At 45.0% G+C, this 20,012-nt stretch overlaps 1 protein-coding gene across 1 annotated transcript in view; it reads right to left on the reverse strand.

Moving 5' to 3' along the window:
* The window catches only part of THSD7B (thrombospondin type 1 domain containing 7B), a 760,515-nt gene that overhangs the window by 11,457 nt on the left and 729,046 nt on the right, over positions 1-20,012 (reverse strand). Inside the window, exons 22-23 of the mRNA XM_073647255.1 lie at positions 4,738-4,897; positions 3,366-3,539 (exon numbers count right to left, since the gene is read on the reverse strand). Of these exons, the coding sequence (XP_073503356.1) occupies positions 3,366-3,539; positions 4,738-4,897 (334 nt within the window). The remainder of the gene's footprint in view (positions 1-3,365; positions 3,540-4,737; positions 4,898-20,012) is intronic.

A 20,012-nucleotide genomic window follows, 5' to 3' on the forward strand; every position in this document is an offset into this window, starting at 1 on the left:
TGAGGCCCAGAGAGGAGCTGAAATGTATGCCAGCCATTATCCCAGGCCGCGCTGCCAAGTTCTGCCTCTCAGCTGTGGTTTCTGCTGCCAAGTCGGCCTCTGTAGAGATCGTGGAAATGATTACTTTGACAACTTTAAATGCCATAAAAAAACATATCTGGAGGGGGGAAAAGGTGTAGAGGGAAAGGGGAGCGGCAACCCGTCCCTTCCCACACTCCCCCCATAATAAATCTACAAATACGGTGCTTGTAGGACTTGACAGCCCCCAGCAGGGGGCGTGTTGGTGTCTACAGTCAGGTTGATCATGATCGCTGCTCGTCACCATCCTCCCGGGAGGCAGCATAGAATGACCCCGGCATTGCAGGATCTTACAACCTCCAGGAAGGGAAGAATTTACCGGAAGAGATCATAATCCGAGAGAACTGAGCAATATCTGATTACAATGGAGAACCACATCAAATGGATTATACATGTGCAGCGAGGACATGGAAACATCTGAATGAGGTGACCTTAAAAGCAGGTGCTATAGCAACAAGATGCGGCCCAAGGACTCGTGAGACTGTGGGAAAGTAATGCTTCCGAGAGCGGTTATACATGTATATATTATATACCTACACACTGTATATATACAATGCACTGTATATGTGGCGCCCCTGCGGGTTCAGTCGCCACAGAGGTACTGCATCTCACCCAGAGGTGTGGTACCCAACTCTCAGGTAAGGAAGGAGTACTGCCCGGAACCCCAACACTTGCATCCATTACACTCCACTCCAGAGGGAAGGGCGAGATTGCTCCTAAGGGAGAGCACAGTCCCTGGTCCCCAGCTGGAGGGTGGAACCATGTAGTGGGTATGGGTGGAGGAAGGAGTTTAGGGGAGCACTTCAGCAGGAGTATAAGAAAGCAGGGAACCATCTAGAAGCAGCTAGTCCTGCTCAGGAGAGCAGTAGAGGAGGTCCAGGCTCCTGGCTCCAGTGCTTGGAGCAGGAGTTGAGAGGAGTGGGGGCAAGTAAGAGAGACCCGGGAAAGAGAGAGAGAGGACGGGAGCAGAGGGAAGGCTCCAGAGACAGAGGGGATCCCAGGGCCACGGTGAGTACAGGAAGCCACCCGTGCGTCCAAATCTGCAGGAACGTGGAGGGATCAGGCCGCAAAGGGGACCGGCCGCTAACTAGTGGAGAACTACAAGGCTCAGCTAGAAACCGGAGGCTGCTGTACTTGCAAGGTGCAGCTGCCAACAACCACAATTACATCGCCGAAAAGGTGGCCACAGAGGGTCCAGGGGACTGCACGTCGCCCGGCAAGATCCGAGGCCACTGGCTTGGGACACTGACTGTGAGGCGCAGGGCAGGAGGGTGAGAGCCAGCGCAGGAAGATGACCAAGGAAGGCACATAGAACGGTACTCCTGAAATACCTGGAGTCTTGTACAGCTGTGAGTAAACCTTGAAGACTGCACTCCACTGTGTCCTAGAATTATTATCTGCGCCATCCCCTGGACTACACGGCACAGCAACATCTACCTCATCAAATCATCCCTGCATTGCCCTGGAGCTTAGCTCTACCTGTGGAGAGCTGAACCAACTCTGCTGCGTCACCATCAGCTCCAGGGGATCTGCACCGCAGCGGCGGCTCCATATAGCCGCATACCACAGGTGGCGTCACGAACATTAAACTATACAAACTATAATCCCCTTTTATTGACCGCTCAGGGTCACGGACTGGGTCACTGCCACTGTGACATCCCCTGCACCGACCGGTCCAGCACCAAGTACCCCACGGCCCAGGGGGAGCGTCATATACACTATATGGAGAGGAGCATTGGGAGACACATCAGGTCTTATATTCAGTCCCATTGCCCCCAATGTATATCATCTGCCCCCCCGCCCCCAGTGTATAACATCTGCCCCCCCGCCCCCAGTGTATAACATCCCGCCCCTGGTGTATAACATTCGGCCCTTCACTCCCCAGTGTATAAAATCCACCCGCCCCCCAGTGTATAACATCCAGCCCCACACCCCAGTGTATAACATCCACCGCCCCTGGTGTATAACATCTGCCCCTCATCCCCATGTATATAACCTCCGGCCCCCCGCCTTCAGTGTAAAATGTTCCAGTCAGCCTTTACTAACATGTGACAGAGCGGCCGGTGGTTCGGAGCTCTCTGATACCAGCGCTGTCCTATAGTAGGACCCACCGGGGTAACAAGTCGGTCCACGACATTTCTCCTCCTGGATCTTCCTCCATCACCTGTGAGTGATATTATTGAGAAGTGTAAGGAACCACAGCAACTCAGCCACGAAGTGGAGACCCCGTAACGTTACAGAGCGGGGGGGCCGAGTGCTGAGGAGCGGAGGGCAGAAAAGTAACCACTGCTCTGCTGACCCCATAACTGCAGAGTCCAGACCTTCTCTGGTATTAGCACAAACACTGTGCCCCCGCCAGGAGCTTCATGCCCGAGCAGCTGTATGCAGCCGTACATCACCAAGCACAATGCTGAGCGTCGGATGGAGTGGTGTAAAGCCGCCACCACTGGACTCTAGAGGAGACGTGTTCGGTGCAGTGACGGATCGCACTTCTCTGTCTGCGTCTGCTGGAGGAGTCTGGGTTTGGTAATTCCAAGAGGACGTTACCCCCTGACTGCATTGTGCCACTGTACAGATGGTGGAGAAGAATAATGCAATGGGCTTGTTATCAGGGGTCGGCATTGGGCCCTTAGTTCCATTGAAGATAAATCTTAATCTCCAGCACAAGACATTGTGGACAACTGTAGATTCCAGTTTTGTGGGAACAGTTTGGGGAAGACTTTTTTCTGTTCCCCATGACTGTGCCAAGTATATAAAAATATAAAAAAAATGTATACTCACCTCATGACTCTCCGACCAGTCATCCAGTCTTTCCCTGCGCTCCAGTGTCTTAATTTCTTCAAATGTAGCGACGGACGTCCCCTTTCAGATTTTCAGTCTTTGCCCATGAGGCTTCAGGCAACGCACGTCCCGACATTGTACCGTCACAACATGCATCGCCCGAACCCTATTCTGCACCAGAAGCCGCGGCAAAGAAGAACTGAATGATGGCGGGAAGAAAAGAAGTCACCGGAGCTACAGGGCAAAATCGGATGACCAGTCCGAGAGCTGTAGCTGCAGCACAGGTGGGCGGTGAGGAGAGTGGTGATCCGCTCAGATCTGGAGAGACTGCAGAGCATAGTAAGACAGACGCCATTCACATTGAATATATTCAATGCATACTACTTTCCTGGCAAAATTCATGCAGATCTGGCAAATTTGAGTTTTCAGCAGATTCGCTCATCACTTGTGAGAGTATTAAAACAATTTTTAACCCCTTCCCGGCCGAGAAGAAGTGAGCCACCAACCTGCGCATGTCCGAGTCTCAATTTCGGGCTCCGGGCAGTTCTCCTGGTTCTCGGAGGATTGCACAATGAAGGTTCTGGATCGGGACTGGCGACCGCTGGTTTCGAAGCCTCGTCCGTCGATGCAGACGACCTGGCAGGAGCTCCACTGAGACCATTCAGTGAGATGGCAGTCACCTAGGACCCCGGCAGACAGATCAGGGCAATTATAATGTGACTAAGGCCTAATATCGGGCCATCCAGAAATGTCAGTACTCGGTGTACTGATACACCCGGGACATGACCCGCACTGCGGCGCAGCACATGGCGGCTCTTTTTTTGCAAAGCAGCCTATATTCCAGGGAATAAGAAAGCACCGAGCAGCCGGAGATAATGATGTGCGGCGGGCGGAGGAGGGGAGCTTTGCATTTCACACTGAATATCTGATATATAAGGCAGAAATCTCCATTGTTTTCATAACTCCCTAAGGTGGACAGGATAAATGAATCTTAAAGTTCCCATCACATAATACACTTTAGCTACCGTACAATTAAAGGGGTCTGAACTTTATATAAAAATGAAATAATAATTCCTTAGGCTAGATAATTAGTATCAGATAAGTGGAGGATCCAAATTCGGGCACTGCCACCGATCAGCTGATTGATGCAGCTGCAGCCGCCATTATGGCCTTTTCATTGCTTATCAGCACCATACATTATGCAGTGGCTGTACCTGGTATTACAGGCCCATCAACTTGGGCTGCAGTACCACATATGGCCACTACAAAATGCACAGCGCTGTGGCTGGAAACCAATGAAATCAGCTGATCGATGGGCGCTGGACCCCACTGACCTGATACTGATGAGGGGGTCAGACACCTCAGGAGACCTCCCGTATCCTCATATAGAGCATGTGATATATACATTTAGATCGGCAGCTCTGGGGTGGGATAGAGGTGGCCGTCATTCCTGGGACCGGATGGGACCCTAAGGTCTGACTGCCACATAAGAAGACACCGGCAGAGGACACTCACCTAAAAGATCCCTGCAGCTCCTCGGTGCTGTAGCAGTGTCCGTTATCAGTTCCTTAACTTCCTCTTTAGGCAAGGACAGAACATGACCACTGCAGCCAATCGGTGGCCACAGATTGGCTGCAGCAGACACCTGTCCTAACTGCAGGAAGAGGAAGACAGGTCACCAATGGGGGACACGGGCAGCAGTACTAGGAGGAGGAGGAACAGGGGTTTTGTGTGTGCTTTTAATGTTAGGACCATCATAAGCCAATCCCTTTGAGTGACATTGTAATAGCGGGGTCATTGCTGGTCATGTCGCCCAGTGCACCGACTTTCCATAAATATAAGACCCCCCATAATGATAATTACAGGCAGTGAAGTTACCTGGACAGGGCACATGGCAGGGCAGATGCAGGGCACTTTCCTCTCCCGACAGTTGACCACAGAATTTCGAGTCTACTTGTATCTTCACTGCAGAGACGGAGCCGTCGTGCGCCAGACAAGTCAGGATCCGGGACCTCAGGCCTTCTCCACAGTCACCGTTCTGTAAAGAGCAACAGAAATAAATGATTGTGTCACCGGCATAATGTGGAGAGACAGAGCGAGCAATCACTACTACTGTGATGTGTGTGCACAGTGACTGCACCAGCAGAATAGTGAGTGCAGCTCTGGAGTATAATACAGGATGTAACTCAGGATCAGTAATGTAATGTATGTACACAGTGACTCCACCAGCAGAATAGTGAGTGCAGCTCTGGAGTATAATACAGGATGTAACTCAGGATCAGTACAGGATCAGTAATGTAATGTATGTACACAGTGACTGCAGCAGCAGAATAGTGAGTGCAGCTCTGGAGTATAATACAGGATGTAACTAAGGATCAGTACAGGATAAGTAATGTAATGTATGTACACAATGACTGCACCAGCAGAATAGTGAGTGCAGCTCTGGAGTATAATACAGGATGTAACTCAGGAGCAGTAATGTAATGTATGTACACAGTGACTGCACCAGCAGAATAGTGAGTGCAGCTCTGGGGTATAATACAGGATGTAACTCAGGATCAGTACAGGATAAGTAATGTAATGTATGCACACAGTGACTGCACCAGCAGAATAGTGAGTGCAGCTCTGGAGTATAATACAGGATGTAACTCAGGATCAGTACAGGATCAGTAATGTAATGTATGTACACAGTGACTGCACCAGCAGAATAGTGAGTGCAGCTCTGGAGTATAATACAGGAGGTAACTCAGGATCAGTAATGTAATGTATGTACACAGTGACTCCACCAGCAGAATAGTGAGTGCAGCTCTGGAGTATAATACAGGATGTAACTCAGGATCAGTACAGGATCAGTAATGTAATGTATGTACACAGTGACTGCAGCAGCAGAATAGTGAGTGCAGCTCTGGAGTATAATACAGGATGTAACTAAGGATCAGTACAGGATAAGTAATGTAATGTATGTACACAATGACTGCACCAGCAGAATAGTGAGTGCAGCTCTGGAGTATAATACAGGATGTAACTCAGGAGCAGTAATGTAATGTATGTACACAGTGACTGCACCAGCAGAATAGTGAGTGCAGCTCTGGGGTATAATACAGGATGTAACTCAGGATCAGTACAGGATAAGTAATGTAATGTATGCACACAGTGACTGCACCAGCAGAATAGTGAGTGCAGCTCTGGAGTATAATACAGGATGTAACTCAGGATCAGTACAGGATCAGTAATGTAATGTATGTATACAGTGACTGCACCAGCAGAATAGTGAGTGCAGCTCTGGAGTATAATACAGGAGGTAACTCAGGATCAGTAATGTAATGTATGTACACAGTGACTGCACCAGCAGAATAGTGAGTGCAGCTCTGGAGTATAATACAGGATGTAACTCAGGAACAGTACAGGATCAGTAATGTAATGTATGTACACAGTGACTGCACCAGCAGAATAGTGAGTGCAGATCTGGAGTATAATACAGGATGTAACTCAGGATCAGTAATGTAATGTATGTACACAGTGACTGCACCAGCAGAATAGTGAGTGCAGCTCTGGAGTATAATACAGGATGTAACTCAGGATCAGTAATGTAATGTATGTACACAGTCACTGCACCAGCAGAATAGTGAGTGCAGCTCTGGGGTATAATACAGGATGTAACTCAGGATCAGTAATGTAATGTATGTACACAGTGACTGCACCAGCAGAATAGTGAGTGCAGCTCTGGAGTATAATACAGGATGTAACTCAGGATCAGTAATGTAATGTATGTACACAGTGACTGCACCAGCAGAATAGTGAGTGCAGCTCTGGAGTGTAATACAGGATGTAACTCAGGATCAGTAATGTAATGTATGTACACAGTGACTGCACCAGCAGAATAGTGAGTGCAGATCTGGAGTATAATACAGGATGTAACTCAGGATCAGTAATGTAATGTATGTACACAGTGACTGCACCAGCAGAATAGTGAGTACAGCTCTGGAGTATAATACAGGATGTAACTCAGGATCAGTAATGTAATGTATGTACACAGTGACTGCACCAGCAGAATAGTGAGTGCAGCTCTGGGGTATAATACAGGATGTAACTCAGGATCAGTACAGGATAAGTAATGTAATGTATGCACACAGTGACTGCACCAGCAGAATAGTGAGTGCAGCTCTGGAGTATAATACAGGATGTAACTCAGGATCAGTACAGGATCAGTAATGTAATGTATGTACACAGTGACTGCACCAGCAGAATAGTGAGTGCAGCTCTGGAGTATAATACAGGAGGTAACTCAGGATCAGTAATGTAATGTATGTACACAGTGACTGCACCAGCAGAATAGTGAGTGCAGCTCTGGAGTATAATAAAGGATGTAACTCAGGATCAGTACAGGATCAGTAATGTAATGTATGTATACAGTGACTGCACCAGCAGAATAGTGAGTGCAGCTCTGGAGTATAATACAGGATGTAACTCAGGATCAGTACAGGATCAGTAATGTAATGTATGTACACAGTGACTGCACCAGCAGAATAGTGAGTGCAGATCTGGAGTATAATACAGGATGTAACTCAGGATCAGTAATGTAATGTATGTACACAGTGACTGCACCAGCAGAATAGTGAGTGCAGCTCTGGAGTATAATAAAGGATGTAACTCAGGATCAGTACAGGATCAGTAATGTAATGTATGTATACAGTGACTGCACCAGCAGAATAGTGAGTGCAGCTCTGGAGTATAATACAGGAGGTAACTCAGGATCAGTAATGTAATGTATGTACACAGTGACTGCACCAGCAGAATAGTGAGTGCAGCTCTGGAGTATAATACAGGATGTAACTCAGGATCAGTAATGTAATGTATGTACACAGTGACTGCACCAGCAGAATAGTGAGTGCAGCTCTGGAGTATAATACAGGATGTAACTCAGGAACAGTACAGGATCAGTAATGTAATGTATGTACACAGTGACTGCACCAGCAGAATAGTGAGTGCAGATCTGGAGTATAATACAGGATGTAACTCAGGATCAGTAATGTAATGTATGTACACAGTGACTGCACCAGCAGAATAGTGAGTGCAGCTCTGGAGTATAATACAGGATGTAACTCAGGAACAGTACAGGATCAGTAATGTAATGTATGTACACAGTGACTGCACCAGCAGAATAGTGAGTGCAGATCTGGAGTATAATACAGGATGTAACTCAGGATCAGTAATGTAATGTATGTACACAGTGACTGCACCAGCAGAATAGTGAGTGCAGCTCTGGAGTGTAATACAGGATGTAACTCAGGATCAGTAATGTAATGTATGTACACAGTGACTGCACCAGCAGAATAGTGAGTGCAGATCTGGAGTATAATACAGGATGTAACTCAGGATCAGTAATGTAATGTATGTACACAGTGACTGCACCAGCAGAATAGTGAGTACAGCTCTGGAGTATAATACAGGATGTAACTCAGGATCAGTAATGTAATGTATGTACAGTGACTGCACCAGCAGAATAGTGAGTGCAGCTCTGGAGTATAATACAGGATGTAACTCAGGATCAGTAATGTAATGTATGTACACAGTGACTGCACCAGTAGAATAGTGAGTGCAGCTCTGGAGGATAATACAGGAGGTAACTCAGGATCAGTAATGTAATGTATGTACACAGTGACTGCACCAGCAGAATAGTGAGTGCAGCTGTGGAGTATAATACAGGATGTAACTCAGGATCAGTAATGTAATGTATGTACACAGTCACTGCACCAGCAGAATAGTGAGTGCAGCTCTGGAGTATAATACAGGATGTAACTCAGGATCAGTAATGTAATGTATGTACACAGTGACTGCACCTACAGAATAGTGAGTGCAGCTCTGGAGCGTAACAGCGGATATAACTCAAGGTAATATATGTAAACCACCACAATCTTCACCTATAAGAATTCTATAAGAAAACCATATTGCCCAAACTGAGCCCAGGAGTGAGAGTAATTACTCACTTTTTGGACCCTCATCTGTGACAGCGGCATTAGACTCTACGGCTATTGCATTATATTGACTTTTCACAATTTTTCCTGAGATGTAAAACCTCAGCGCCATTTACAATCATTATTCTGACAAGTGTCAAAGGAAAATGAAAAAAAAAAAAACTGTGGAAAAAGAAGAGACTAGTAAAGGAGGAAGCAATTCATTATTTGTAAGAGTAGGGAAAGCAGGCAGGGGAATAGCAGGTTAGCAAATCTCTATTCCAGCGGCGGGGAAAGATAATGAGCGAGGGAGGGGGCCGGAGTGGACACACGAAACTAAGAACAAAACCATTAAAATAATCCAGTTGGTAAAAATAGAAGCGTTTTAGAACTAATGAGTTGTTCAGAAGTTATTCTTGGCCAGATTCATTATTTCAATATTATCGCTCAAAATCTTTCAGCCTTATATGTGAAATTGCAATTTGGAGGGATTTAAATACACAGCGACGAGGAAGAAAAGGCGCATCAAACACTGCACTAGCATAATCCCGTACAGCATGTCCATTATTAAAAAAGTTGCAAAATGTTCTTTATTAATACTGATGTAATCATCCTCGAAGTTCTGTTACCAGTAATCAACAATGATGAGAACCTGAGAATCGATGTAGTATGTGGGGACAACAATCCTAATATATGTCCCGCCCATTCATATACAGCCAGCCCCCAATCTGCATAATACAATAACACTGCAGTTCCAGTAATGGCCACTGGGTGATGATCACTGCACGAGATATTGCACTATTACAGTGATGAATGACAGAATCTTTATTGTTGGGGTTGGCCCTGCATCTGACACAATTACGGACCCTAAAGATCTATAACCCCACTATGAAAGGGACTATTAAGCCAATAAATATGGTGCATTTTACTAAAATGCACTTTAATTTGGCATATCAAGCATCAGCCCTAATAAATATTTTCCAATGTATTTTATAAAAGTTATAGAACTTTTCATTATACGGTGATTAAAGGGACTGTCCAGATTTTTGTATAAAGGTAGGTGCAGACGACCATATGTTTCCTCATCCGAGAGAATCGGGTCGATTATGATAACTACATTCTGATCAGAGTTTGATCCGATTCTCTCGGATGAGGAGAAGATGGAGAAAAAAATGTCTTCATCTTCTCCATTTTGTCAGTCCATGGAAATTGGTCTGCACTCAGATGTCATCCGAGTGCAGTCTGATGATTTCCATGCATGGCAGAGTGCGATCCGATTATCAGATCAAACTTTGGCATACTGCAATTTTTTCCCTGGACCGGCTCAGTCCAAGGAAAAAATCTAACGTACACGGCCCCATAGATTAACATTCATTGGGGTACGAGCCGATGTTTTGTCAGATCACACTCGGACTGAAAATACGGTCGTCTGCACAAGATTGGGTTAAAATAGAGTTGCACAAAAAGTTTTATGCTGTCCTGGTCTGGCGTCCAGTCCGGTCCACCATGGCAGCAGGACCACGGCTGTCTTCACTTCTGTGTCCGATATCCTGAGCATCTCTTGACCCTGCAACGTCATGACGACACATGAGGACCAGTCACTAAGCCTCATGCAATGTCATGATGTGCGTAATGCCGTAACGTCAGGATGTTATGGAGGACTAGACGCCGGACCAGGGCAACTTGAATCTTTTTGCTCAACTCCTGCATCCTATTCCGATTGTGCCGGCAGCAGAAGTGAAGACTACCCTGGTCAATCTGCCATTGGACGTCGGACCAGGGCAACGCAAAACTTTTTGCTCAACTCCCCCATCCTATTTGGATACTGCCCGGTCCCCAGCTGGTCTCTACTTCCATCTGCTGATGTCCCAACGAAGGGACATTTGGCTGCTGCAGGTCCCCAGTGATTGACTGTGTTGGGACCAGGCTGTATAGGAACAGGAGCAAAAGGGGATTGGATACTTTAAGTATTGTCTCTTTTTACTTTTTTAAACCAATCTGAAAAAAAATAAATAAATAAATTACCCTTCGGGATGCCTTTAAAGAATTGTCCACAACTATTTTTTTAAACATAGCTGTCAAATAAAAAAGAAAAGGTTTAGTCACCAACCGGTCTTATATTCTGACCACCGTGCTGGGTTCAATTTTACAAAATAATTTACAGATTTTTTTCATGCCACATGTTGTAGCTGTGACCATGTTGTTTGGGAGCTGTATGCAGTGAGCTCCCCCTAGTGGTGACTTTAGGCAGTAATAATTAATCAGATGCAATTTTGGATACATTTAGGCATTTCAGAAATCAGGGGGATTCAGAGCTCTATATAAGAAAAGGAGATGCCAAACCTCACAGTAAAAATGTATGGTGCAATATCGAGGTGAGGAGCTGCGGGCCCCTTGCGCTCCGGGTTGTCATTGCGTGTAATCCAATGACAACTCTCTTTAAATATTCATGATACATGAGTTACCTTCTAAATCAACAAGCCCTGAAAACTCTTCAGGCTACGAAAAGTTGCAATGCTAAAACTTCTCTAAAACGTTCTAAACTTCGGTCCCCCGGGAGGTAAAGTAAGCGAGAAAGTGAGAAAATTGCTCCGACTTGTTATTCAGACTGGGAATATTTACTTTGCATTTAGAAATATGGACCGCTCCTGCGGCGTGTGTTATGCTAAGTATATAATCTGCGGTAAACGCTGAATGCATTCTGTTGTGCCATCACTACCCCGTACAGTACGTACAGATTCTTAGACTTGTAGAAATGTCCCAGTAAATAACATCTTTTAGAAAATCCATTATCTCGTTCTTACAAATCTGCTCCACAGCTGGAAGAATTTAGGAACAAGATTCAAGCAATTTAGATGTCAGCCGGGAAAAAGTGACATAGAAGTCATCTCTAAGATTTCCATCTGGTCCTCGAGGGAGACGGCAGGATACAGGTTCAAGGTCATCCAAGGTTGCATCAAAAAAAAAAAAAGTTCTACCAAAGAGTGATCCATGACACCCGGGCACATCACAATGATACCAATGTTGTATTTTTCCAATACCCTATTAGGGTGATAAATAGGGGGCAGGTGGGGAAAATAGGATTATAAAGAGAGTTATATACTCTGAAGGACCCTGCAAGGCAATGCGTTGTGTACACACTCCATTGGTTTTAGTGTGAACCGTGTAATACACAATGTTACCTGTGGTGGCGCTGTAGGGAAATTGAACACTTGGTGCTTTTATATTTCAGCTGATCGTTGGGGGTCTTTGCAGCAGCGCAGCCTAATTCATAAGGCACTCATCTAATGAAATGGGAATGTCCAAAGTGCACAACCTGCTTTAAAACTAGGGTTAGACAGCAACGGGATTTGGCATAGAAATAAACTCATGCAAATTAGCTGCGAAGTGCCCCAGCGCGCCTCTCCACACTATACCCCACCTGACGCCTCCCCTTTGAGAGGGGATTGAAAGCTGCAGCCAGGGGCCGACATATCATTGATGCAACCTGCACAGGAGCCCAAGAGGTAAGGGGGCCACTACCACCTCCAAAGTAGGTGGATCTGTGCATTATGAGGAGCTATTGGACTGCAAAGGGCCAATATCATGTTCTTGCACTTGGCCCTCTTCGGTCTGTGTCTGCTCCTGGCTGTAGCGCTCTACTATCTCACCGTCTTTTGCCATAAAACCTTGCACATGTGTAAGGGTGGTGGACAATAGCTATCGCGTTCCTACCTCTAAAGATACCAATCGTGTTATTGTTATGTCATATGAACCATGTTGTGTAATGTATTGTGATATAGTGTGTGATAAGTATAGTTGGTATGGTAATATAGTAATGTAATGCATAGTGTAAGGTATAGTGTTATAGGATAGGTAATGTTGGTAATATATAATGTAGGATGTGTTAATGTAATGCATGATTGAGATAGGTGTTATAATCTGCCCAGCAACAGATGGCAGGGTCAGAGAAAGATAATGTTGGGGACTAGCCCATAGGGGATATGATTTTGGTTAGGGAAAGCGACCAACTTCCTGGAAGTTATTTAGATGGGGATAAGTTGCAGTTCAAGTAGGAAGTGTCTGTGAACAGTGCTGCCTTTTGGTTGAACTACTAAGGAAAGGAGACTAAGGGACAAGGGAGTAGCGCGACCTGGAACTGTCAGAAGACTAAACAGAGTGGCCTTCCACCTTAAAGGGGTCCTTGGATAGGACGACGTGTCACGAGAAACCCTGAGCTTGCCAAACGGACCTTAACAGGACTGAGTTTGTGGGACTAGTGGGGGTCCCGAGCGGTACATCCAGGGCGCCAGTAGTGGAAGTAATAGGACGCAAAACTGCTGAGCGGGTAGGGACTCACTGAACAGGACTGTGGTGACAAGCCAGCCTGTGATGAAGTAGGGCGAAACAGTGTGCTTTACCGGCCGTGGAGTGGACTACAAAGGAAGGATACCGTGTGTGTGAAAATGCTGTACACTGTGAAAGAAACGTCCATACGACATTGTACCCGCTACCCCTTGTACATAACCCTTACCAAGTTACCCTTCAGTAAAGACTGTGTTTTAGAACGGGAGTCTACTTTATTGAACTCTGAGACCTATGGTCCTGGCCGGCCAACACCATCGGCTGCAGGCGACCTGCACGGCGTAAGGCCCTCACTGCATCAGCACCGACACCCAGCCAGGACCCACACTTTCATGTAGCGCGCCGGGACGTGACAGGAGAAGATGAGTGCCTCACCTGAGGCTACCGCCCCGCACTATACATGTGCCATGTTTCCCACCTTGCCCATGTGCCATACTCGTCCTGTTGCCACTAGCAGGGACAGTACCATACATGAAGGCAGGGAATGCTTGGCGCATGCGTAAGATTCCCACGCAGAAGTCTTCTTCTGCGTATCTGTCCTTTTCAGGATCGTAGGGGTCACAGAAGTCTTACCCCTACTCATCATAACATGACTGCATATCCCATCGACATAAGATGCATCTTTTATGATCACGTCAGGTCCAAAAATTTGCAATGGTTAATTTCTGAGTAAATATTAAGAATTTAATGCGTACTGAACTTTGCACATATGTAGATTAAAATAAATGGTGTTCAAGGGTAGAGATTAATTTTCAGGATGGGTACACAGATCGTACTTGTGTGCCTTCTACCCGATGATGCCTGGCCATTACAGGCAACTGCTCCAAATTTATTTGTACTATTTTATATGTACGAGACCCAAAATGTCTTACCGAATCGATATTTGTCAAGGAAATCACCAGACGGCGGAAAAACACACGTCTCTTATTAAGTAACATAAACCCTTCCCGGGCACTTCTGACTTATTAAAACTTTCCGCCTTTCATTACAAGCGACATTATTTCTGGTTGAGAGCCACAATGTTCATTTAAAAGACATAAGTGCGTCTTATAAGACAAAGCAATAGTCCAATTCCAGCCGAGCGTTTCACCGAGACATGTTAAACGATAAGAGAGAATGAAAACAAATAAAAGGAACCAATAAAAGCCGTTTCTTGTATAGATAAGAAAATAAACCGTAAAGACGACGACTCGCTGCTGGAGGAAATAACCTCACAAATCCACAAGTGTACACGACGCGCCAACACAGACGCAGGCGCCAAGAAAAGTTCATATTTTTGGATGTTCGGGCTCACGTACACAGTAGAGCGGTGCTATGAAGCCCATATGGCGGCACATTGCCTAGGGAATAATTAGAGCTGAGCAAAATGATTTGCAGGGCCCTGGAGCCCAGACCAATGCCTTCCGAACCCCCTCCTACATGTCGGCATCCCTGGCACCTCTTCTGATTAGTCAGTCTCTACGATGGTCATGTATGTGTTGTACCGCAACGATGACGTTGTGCTGGCCTACTAATCAGAAGAGGCGCCGGGGATGCCAGCAACACTACCGACGTGGCCACTGGACCAGGCTGTTGCAAATCCTTTTGCTCAACTCACATAACAATGTATGATACTGGCAATCCCACCTCTAGGACAGCACAAGAACTGGGTCTCTCGTTTCCCGGGACTGTCCTGAACTTTCTGATACAGTCCTGGCAAATTTGGGACCGTCTCGAATTGTTAAGGGGCTAAGTTTATTTAATACCACCCAAAAGTGGGCAGTTCAGGGCTGTCGGAGCATTCCCAAAAGATCGGTGCATTATTTTAACCTCTCCTCCTCAACATTAATTTTGGTAAATAAGGGTCCAGTGTTCTCCATTTGAATGCAGCCACTGTCCCACATATGTACTACTACTCCAATCATTATCCATTTATTGTAGCTTAGCACCACCCTCGCCATCTCCATCAGCCGCATCGACATACTCCATTCAAATGGGAGTCACGGGACCCCTGTCCTTGTGACTGTTTGAACCTCCAGTAATCATGCATCTCCTTCGGTGTAGTTACCTTGGGCAGCCACTAGGGGGAGCAAACTGTATATAAATGTATAAGGCTGCCATTGATCTCAATGTCTATCTCTTAAGCTCCCTCTAGTGGTGACTGTAGGCAATGAAAATTTTTAGCATTTTCAAATGAAATCAGAAGATTTGAAACTCTAACAAATCAACAGAGCTCCGAACCCTATAAAACTACAGAACCAACCTATTTAGGAAAAAACTAAATAATAAAGTATCAACATTCAGTACATTTATCCTAAAACCGTTTTGAAGGACGCTTGACAAAAGGTTGAGCAGCAGAGATGATAAAAATAATATATATGGTACATTCTTCCCGGCTGCTTCCAGGGTCGTTGCTTTCGGGTAGACGAGGATCTTAATAAACGCATCTATCCTGCAATTTTCCAAGAAGTTGTTGTCTTATAGTCCAATAAAAAAGGTGCATTTGAAGTCAGTGAATATGAAGATATTTCTATAGGTTTTTCCGTTTATGGACGCTCCTGGCAGTTTGATAGATGAATGTTTATATACTCGCGGTGAGGCGTAGATGGAGAGCGTCCTATAACGGCCGTGTCTTGTGAAAGCTTCGCAGGAGGAAAATGCGGATTCATCTTCCCAATTGCTGAGATTAACCGAGCTCTCAGTCACTTTTACTGCCTCTTAACTCCTGTTATTGGGAGCAGAAGGTCACCAGTAAAAAGATCTATATAACTTACTGGTTACCATATTCTGGAAATACGAAGCCCACACATCGTGTTATAAGAAAATGGGATTCTATATATGGCAATGACAAACGAGGCTCAGCCATATTGAAAAGCAGAAAGGATTACATTGCTGAATGTCTGGAGCAAGACGCAAAAGTGCCGAAGGCAAAGCAATCGAAATGAGCTACCCAAATAGTGCCAACGTCCCTGACGTGCGCCAGTAATGCCCTTGGCAAAGAACAGTTGGTTTCTACAGGTCCCACTGGCACCATTCTCTATGAGTAAAGGATCGGCTGTCATCTGTTATCAGCTCCATTCTCTATCACTAAAGGATCGGCTGTCATCTGTTATCAGCTCCATTCTCTATGAGTAAAGGATCGTCTGTCATCTGTTATCAGCTCCATTCTCTATGAGTAAAGGATCGGCTGTCATCTGTTATCAGCTCCATTCTCTATGAGTAAAGGATCGGCTGTCATCTGTTATCAGCTCCATTCTCTATGAGTAAAGGATCGGCTGTCATCTGTTATCAGCTCCATTCTCTATGAGTAAAGGATCGGCTGTCATCTGTTATCAGCTCCATTCTCTATGAGTAAAGGATCGGCTGTCATCTGTTATCAGCTCCATTCTCTATGAGTAAAGGATCGGCTGTCATCTGTTATCAGCTCCATTCTCTATGAGTAAAGGATCGTCTGTCATCTGTTGTCAGCTCCATTCTCTATGAGTAAAGGATCTGCTGTCATCTGTTATCAGCTCCATTCTCTATGAGTAAAGGATCTGCTGTCATCTGTTATCAGCTCCATTCTCTATGAGTAAAGGATCGGCTGTCATCTGTTATCAGCTCCATTCTCTATGAGTAAAGAATCGACTGTCATCTGTTATCAGCTCCATTCTCTATGAGTAAAGGATCGGCTGTCATCTGTTATCAGCTCCATTCTCTATGAGTAAAGGATCGGCTGTCATCTGTTATTAACTCCATTCTCTATGAGTAAAGGATCGGCTGTCATCTGTTATCAGCTCCATTCTCTATGAGTAAAGGATCGGCTGTCATCTGTTATCAGCTCCATTCTCTATGAGTAAAGGATCGGCTGTCATCTGTTATCAGCTCCATTCTCTATGAGTGAAGAATCGACTGTCATCTGTTATCAGCTCCATTCTCTATGAGTAAAGGATCGGCTGTCATCTGTTATCAGCTCCATTCTCTATGAGTAAAGGATCGGCTGTCATCTGTTATCAGCTCCATTCTCTATAAGTAAAGGATCGGCTGTCATCTGTTATCAGCTCCATTCTCTATGAGTAAAGGATCGGCTGTCATCTGTTATCAGCTCCATTCTCTATGAGTAAAGGATCGGCTGTCATCTGTTATCAGCTCCATTCTCTATGAGTAAAGGATCAACTGTCATCTGTTATCAGCTCCATTCTCTATGAGTAAAGGATCGGCTGTCATCTGTTATCAGCTCCATTCTCTATGAGTAAAGGATCGGCTGTCATCTGTTATCAGCTCCATTCTCTATGAGTAAAGGATCGGCTGTCATCTGTTATCAGATCCATTCTCTATGAGTAAAGGATCGCCTGTCATCTGTTATCAGCTCCATTCTCTATGAGTAAAGGATCGGCTGTCATCTGTTATCAGCTCCATTCTCTATGAGTAAAGGATCGGCTGTCATCTGTTATTAGCTCCATTCTCTATGAGTAAAGGATCGACTGTCATCTGTTATCAGCTCCATTCTCTAAGAGTAAAGGATCGGCTGTCATCTGTTATCAGCTCCATTCTCTATGAGTAAAGGATCGGCTGTCATCTGTTATCAACTCCATTCTCTATGAGTAAAGGATCGGCTGTCATCTGTTATCAGCTCCATTCTCTATGAGTAAAGGATCGGCTGTCATCTGTTATCAGCTCCATTCTCTATGAGTAAAGGATCGGCTGTCATCTGTTATCAGCTCCATTTTCTATGAGTAAAGGATCGGCTGTCATCTGTTATCAGCTTCATTCTCTATGAGTAAAGGATCGGCTGTCATCTGTTATCAGCTCCATTCTCTATGAGTAAAGGATCGTCTGTCATCTGTTATCAGCTCCATTCTCTATGAGTAAAGGATCGGCTGTCATCTGTTATCAGCTCCATTCTCTATGAGTAAAGGATCGGCTGTCATCTGTTATCAGCTCCATTCTCTATGAGTAAAGGATCGGCTGTCATCTGTTATCAGCTCCATTCTCTATCAGTAAAGGATCGGCTGTCATCTGTTATCAGCTCCATTCTCTATGAGTAAAGGATCGTCTGTCATCTGTTATCAGCTCCATTCTCTATCAGTAAAGGATCGGCTGTCATCTGTTATCAGCTCCATTTTCTATGAGTAAAGGATCGGCTGTCATCTGTTATCAGCTCCATTCTCTATGAGTAAAGGATCGGCTGTCAACTATTATCAGCTCCATTCTCTATGAGTAAAGGATTGGCTGTCATCTGTTATCAGCTCCATTCTCTATGAGTAAAGGATCGGCTGTCATCTGTTATCAGCTCCATTCTCTATGAGTAAAGGATCGGCTGTCATCTGTTATCAGCTCCATTCTCTATGAGTAAAGGATCGGCTGTCATCTGTTATCAGCTCCATTCTCTATGAGTAAAGGATCAACTGTCATCTTTTATCAGCTCCATTCTCTATGAGTAAAGGATCGGCTGTCATCTGTTATCAGCTCCATTCTCTATGAGTAAAGGATCGTCTGTCATCTGTTATCAGCTCCATTCTCTATGAGTAAAGGATCGGCTGTCATCTGTTATCAGCTCCATTCTCTATCAGTAAAGGATCGGCTGTCATCTGTTATCAGCTCCATTCTCTATGAGTAAAGGATCGTCTGTCATCTGTTATCAGCTCCATTCTCTATCAGTAAAGGATCGGCTGTCATCTGTTATCAGCTCCATTTTCTATGAGTAAAGGATCGGCTGTCATCTGTTATCAGCTCCATTCTCTATGAGTAAAGGATCGGCTGTCAACTATTATCAGCTCCATTCTCTATGAGTAAAGGATTGGCTGTCATCTGTTATCAGCTCCATTCTCTATGAGTAAAGGATCGGCTGTCATCTGTTATCAGCTCCATTCTCTATGAGTAAAGGATCGGCTGTCATCTGTTATCAGCTCCATTCTCTATGAGTAAAGGATCGGCTGTCATCTGTTATCAGCTCCATTCTCTATGAGTAAAGGATCAACTGTCATCTTTTATCAGCTCCATTCTCTATGAGTAAAGGATCGGCTGTCATCTGTTATCAGCTCCATTCTCTATGAGTAAAGGATCGGCTGTCATCTGTTATCAGCTCCATTCTCTATGAGTAAAGGATCAACTGTCATCTGTTATCAGCTCCATTCTCTATGAGTAAAGGATCGGCTGTCATCTGTTATCAGCTCCATTCTCTATCACTAAAGGATCGGCTGTCATCTGTTATCAGCTCCATTCTCTATGAGTAAAGGATCGGCTGTCATCTGTTATCAGCTCCATTCTCTATCACTAAAGGATCGGCTGTCATCTGTTATCAACTCCATTCACTATGAGTAAAGGATCGGCTGTCATCTATTATCAGCTCCATTCTCTATGAGTAAAGGATCGGCTGTCATCTGTTATCAGCTCCATTCTCTCTGAGTAAAGGATCGGCTGTCATCTGTTATCAGCTCCATTCTCTATGAGTAAAGGATCGGCTGTCATCTGTTATCAGCTCCATTCTCTATGAGTAAAGGATCGGCTGTCATCTGTTATCAGCTTCATTCTCTATGAGTAAAGGATCGGCTGTCATCTGTTATCAGCTCCATTCTCTATGAGTAAAGGATCGGCTGTCATCTGTTATCAGCTCCATTCTCTATGAGTAAAGGATCTGCTGTCATCTGTTATCAGCTCCATTCTCTATGAGTAAAGGATCGGCTGTCATCTGTTATCAGCTCCATTCTCTATGAGTAAAGGATCGGCTGTCATCTGTTATCAGATCTATTCTCTATGAGTAAAGGATCGGCTGTCATCTGTTATCAGATCTATTCTCTATGAGTAAAGGATCGGCTGTCATCTGTTATCAGCTCCATTCTCTATGAGTAAAGGATCGGCTGTCATCTGTTATCAGCTCCATTCTCTATGAGTAAA

The sequence above is a fragment of the Phyllobates terribilis genome, unplaced genomic scaffold (genome assembly GCF_046119375.1).
Source record: "Phyllobates terribilis strain yellow unplaced genomic scaffold, ASM4611937v1 Scaffold_9__5_contigs__length_417890890, whole genome shotgun sequence".
In the NCBI taxonomy this organism is placed as follows: domain Eukaryota; kingdom Metazoa; phylum Chordata; class Amphibia; order Anura; family Dendrobatidae; genus Phyllobates; species Phyllobates terribilis.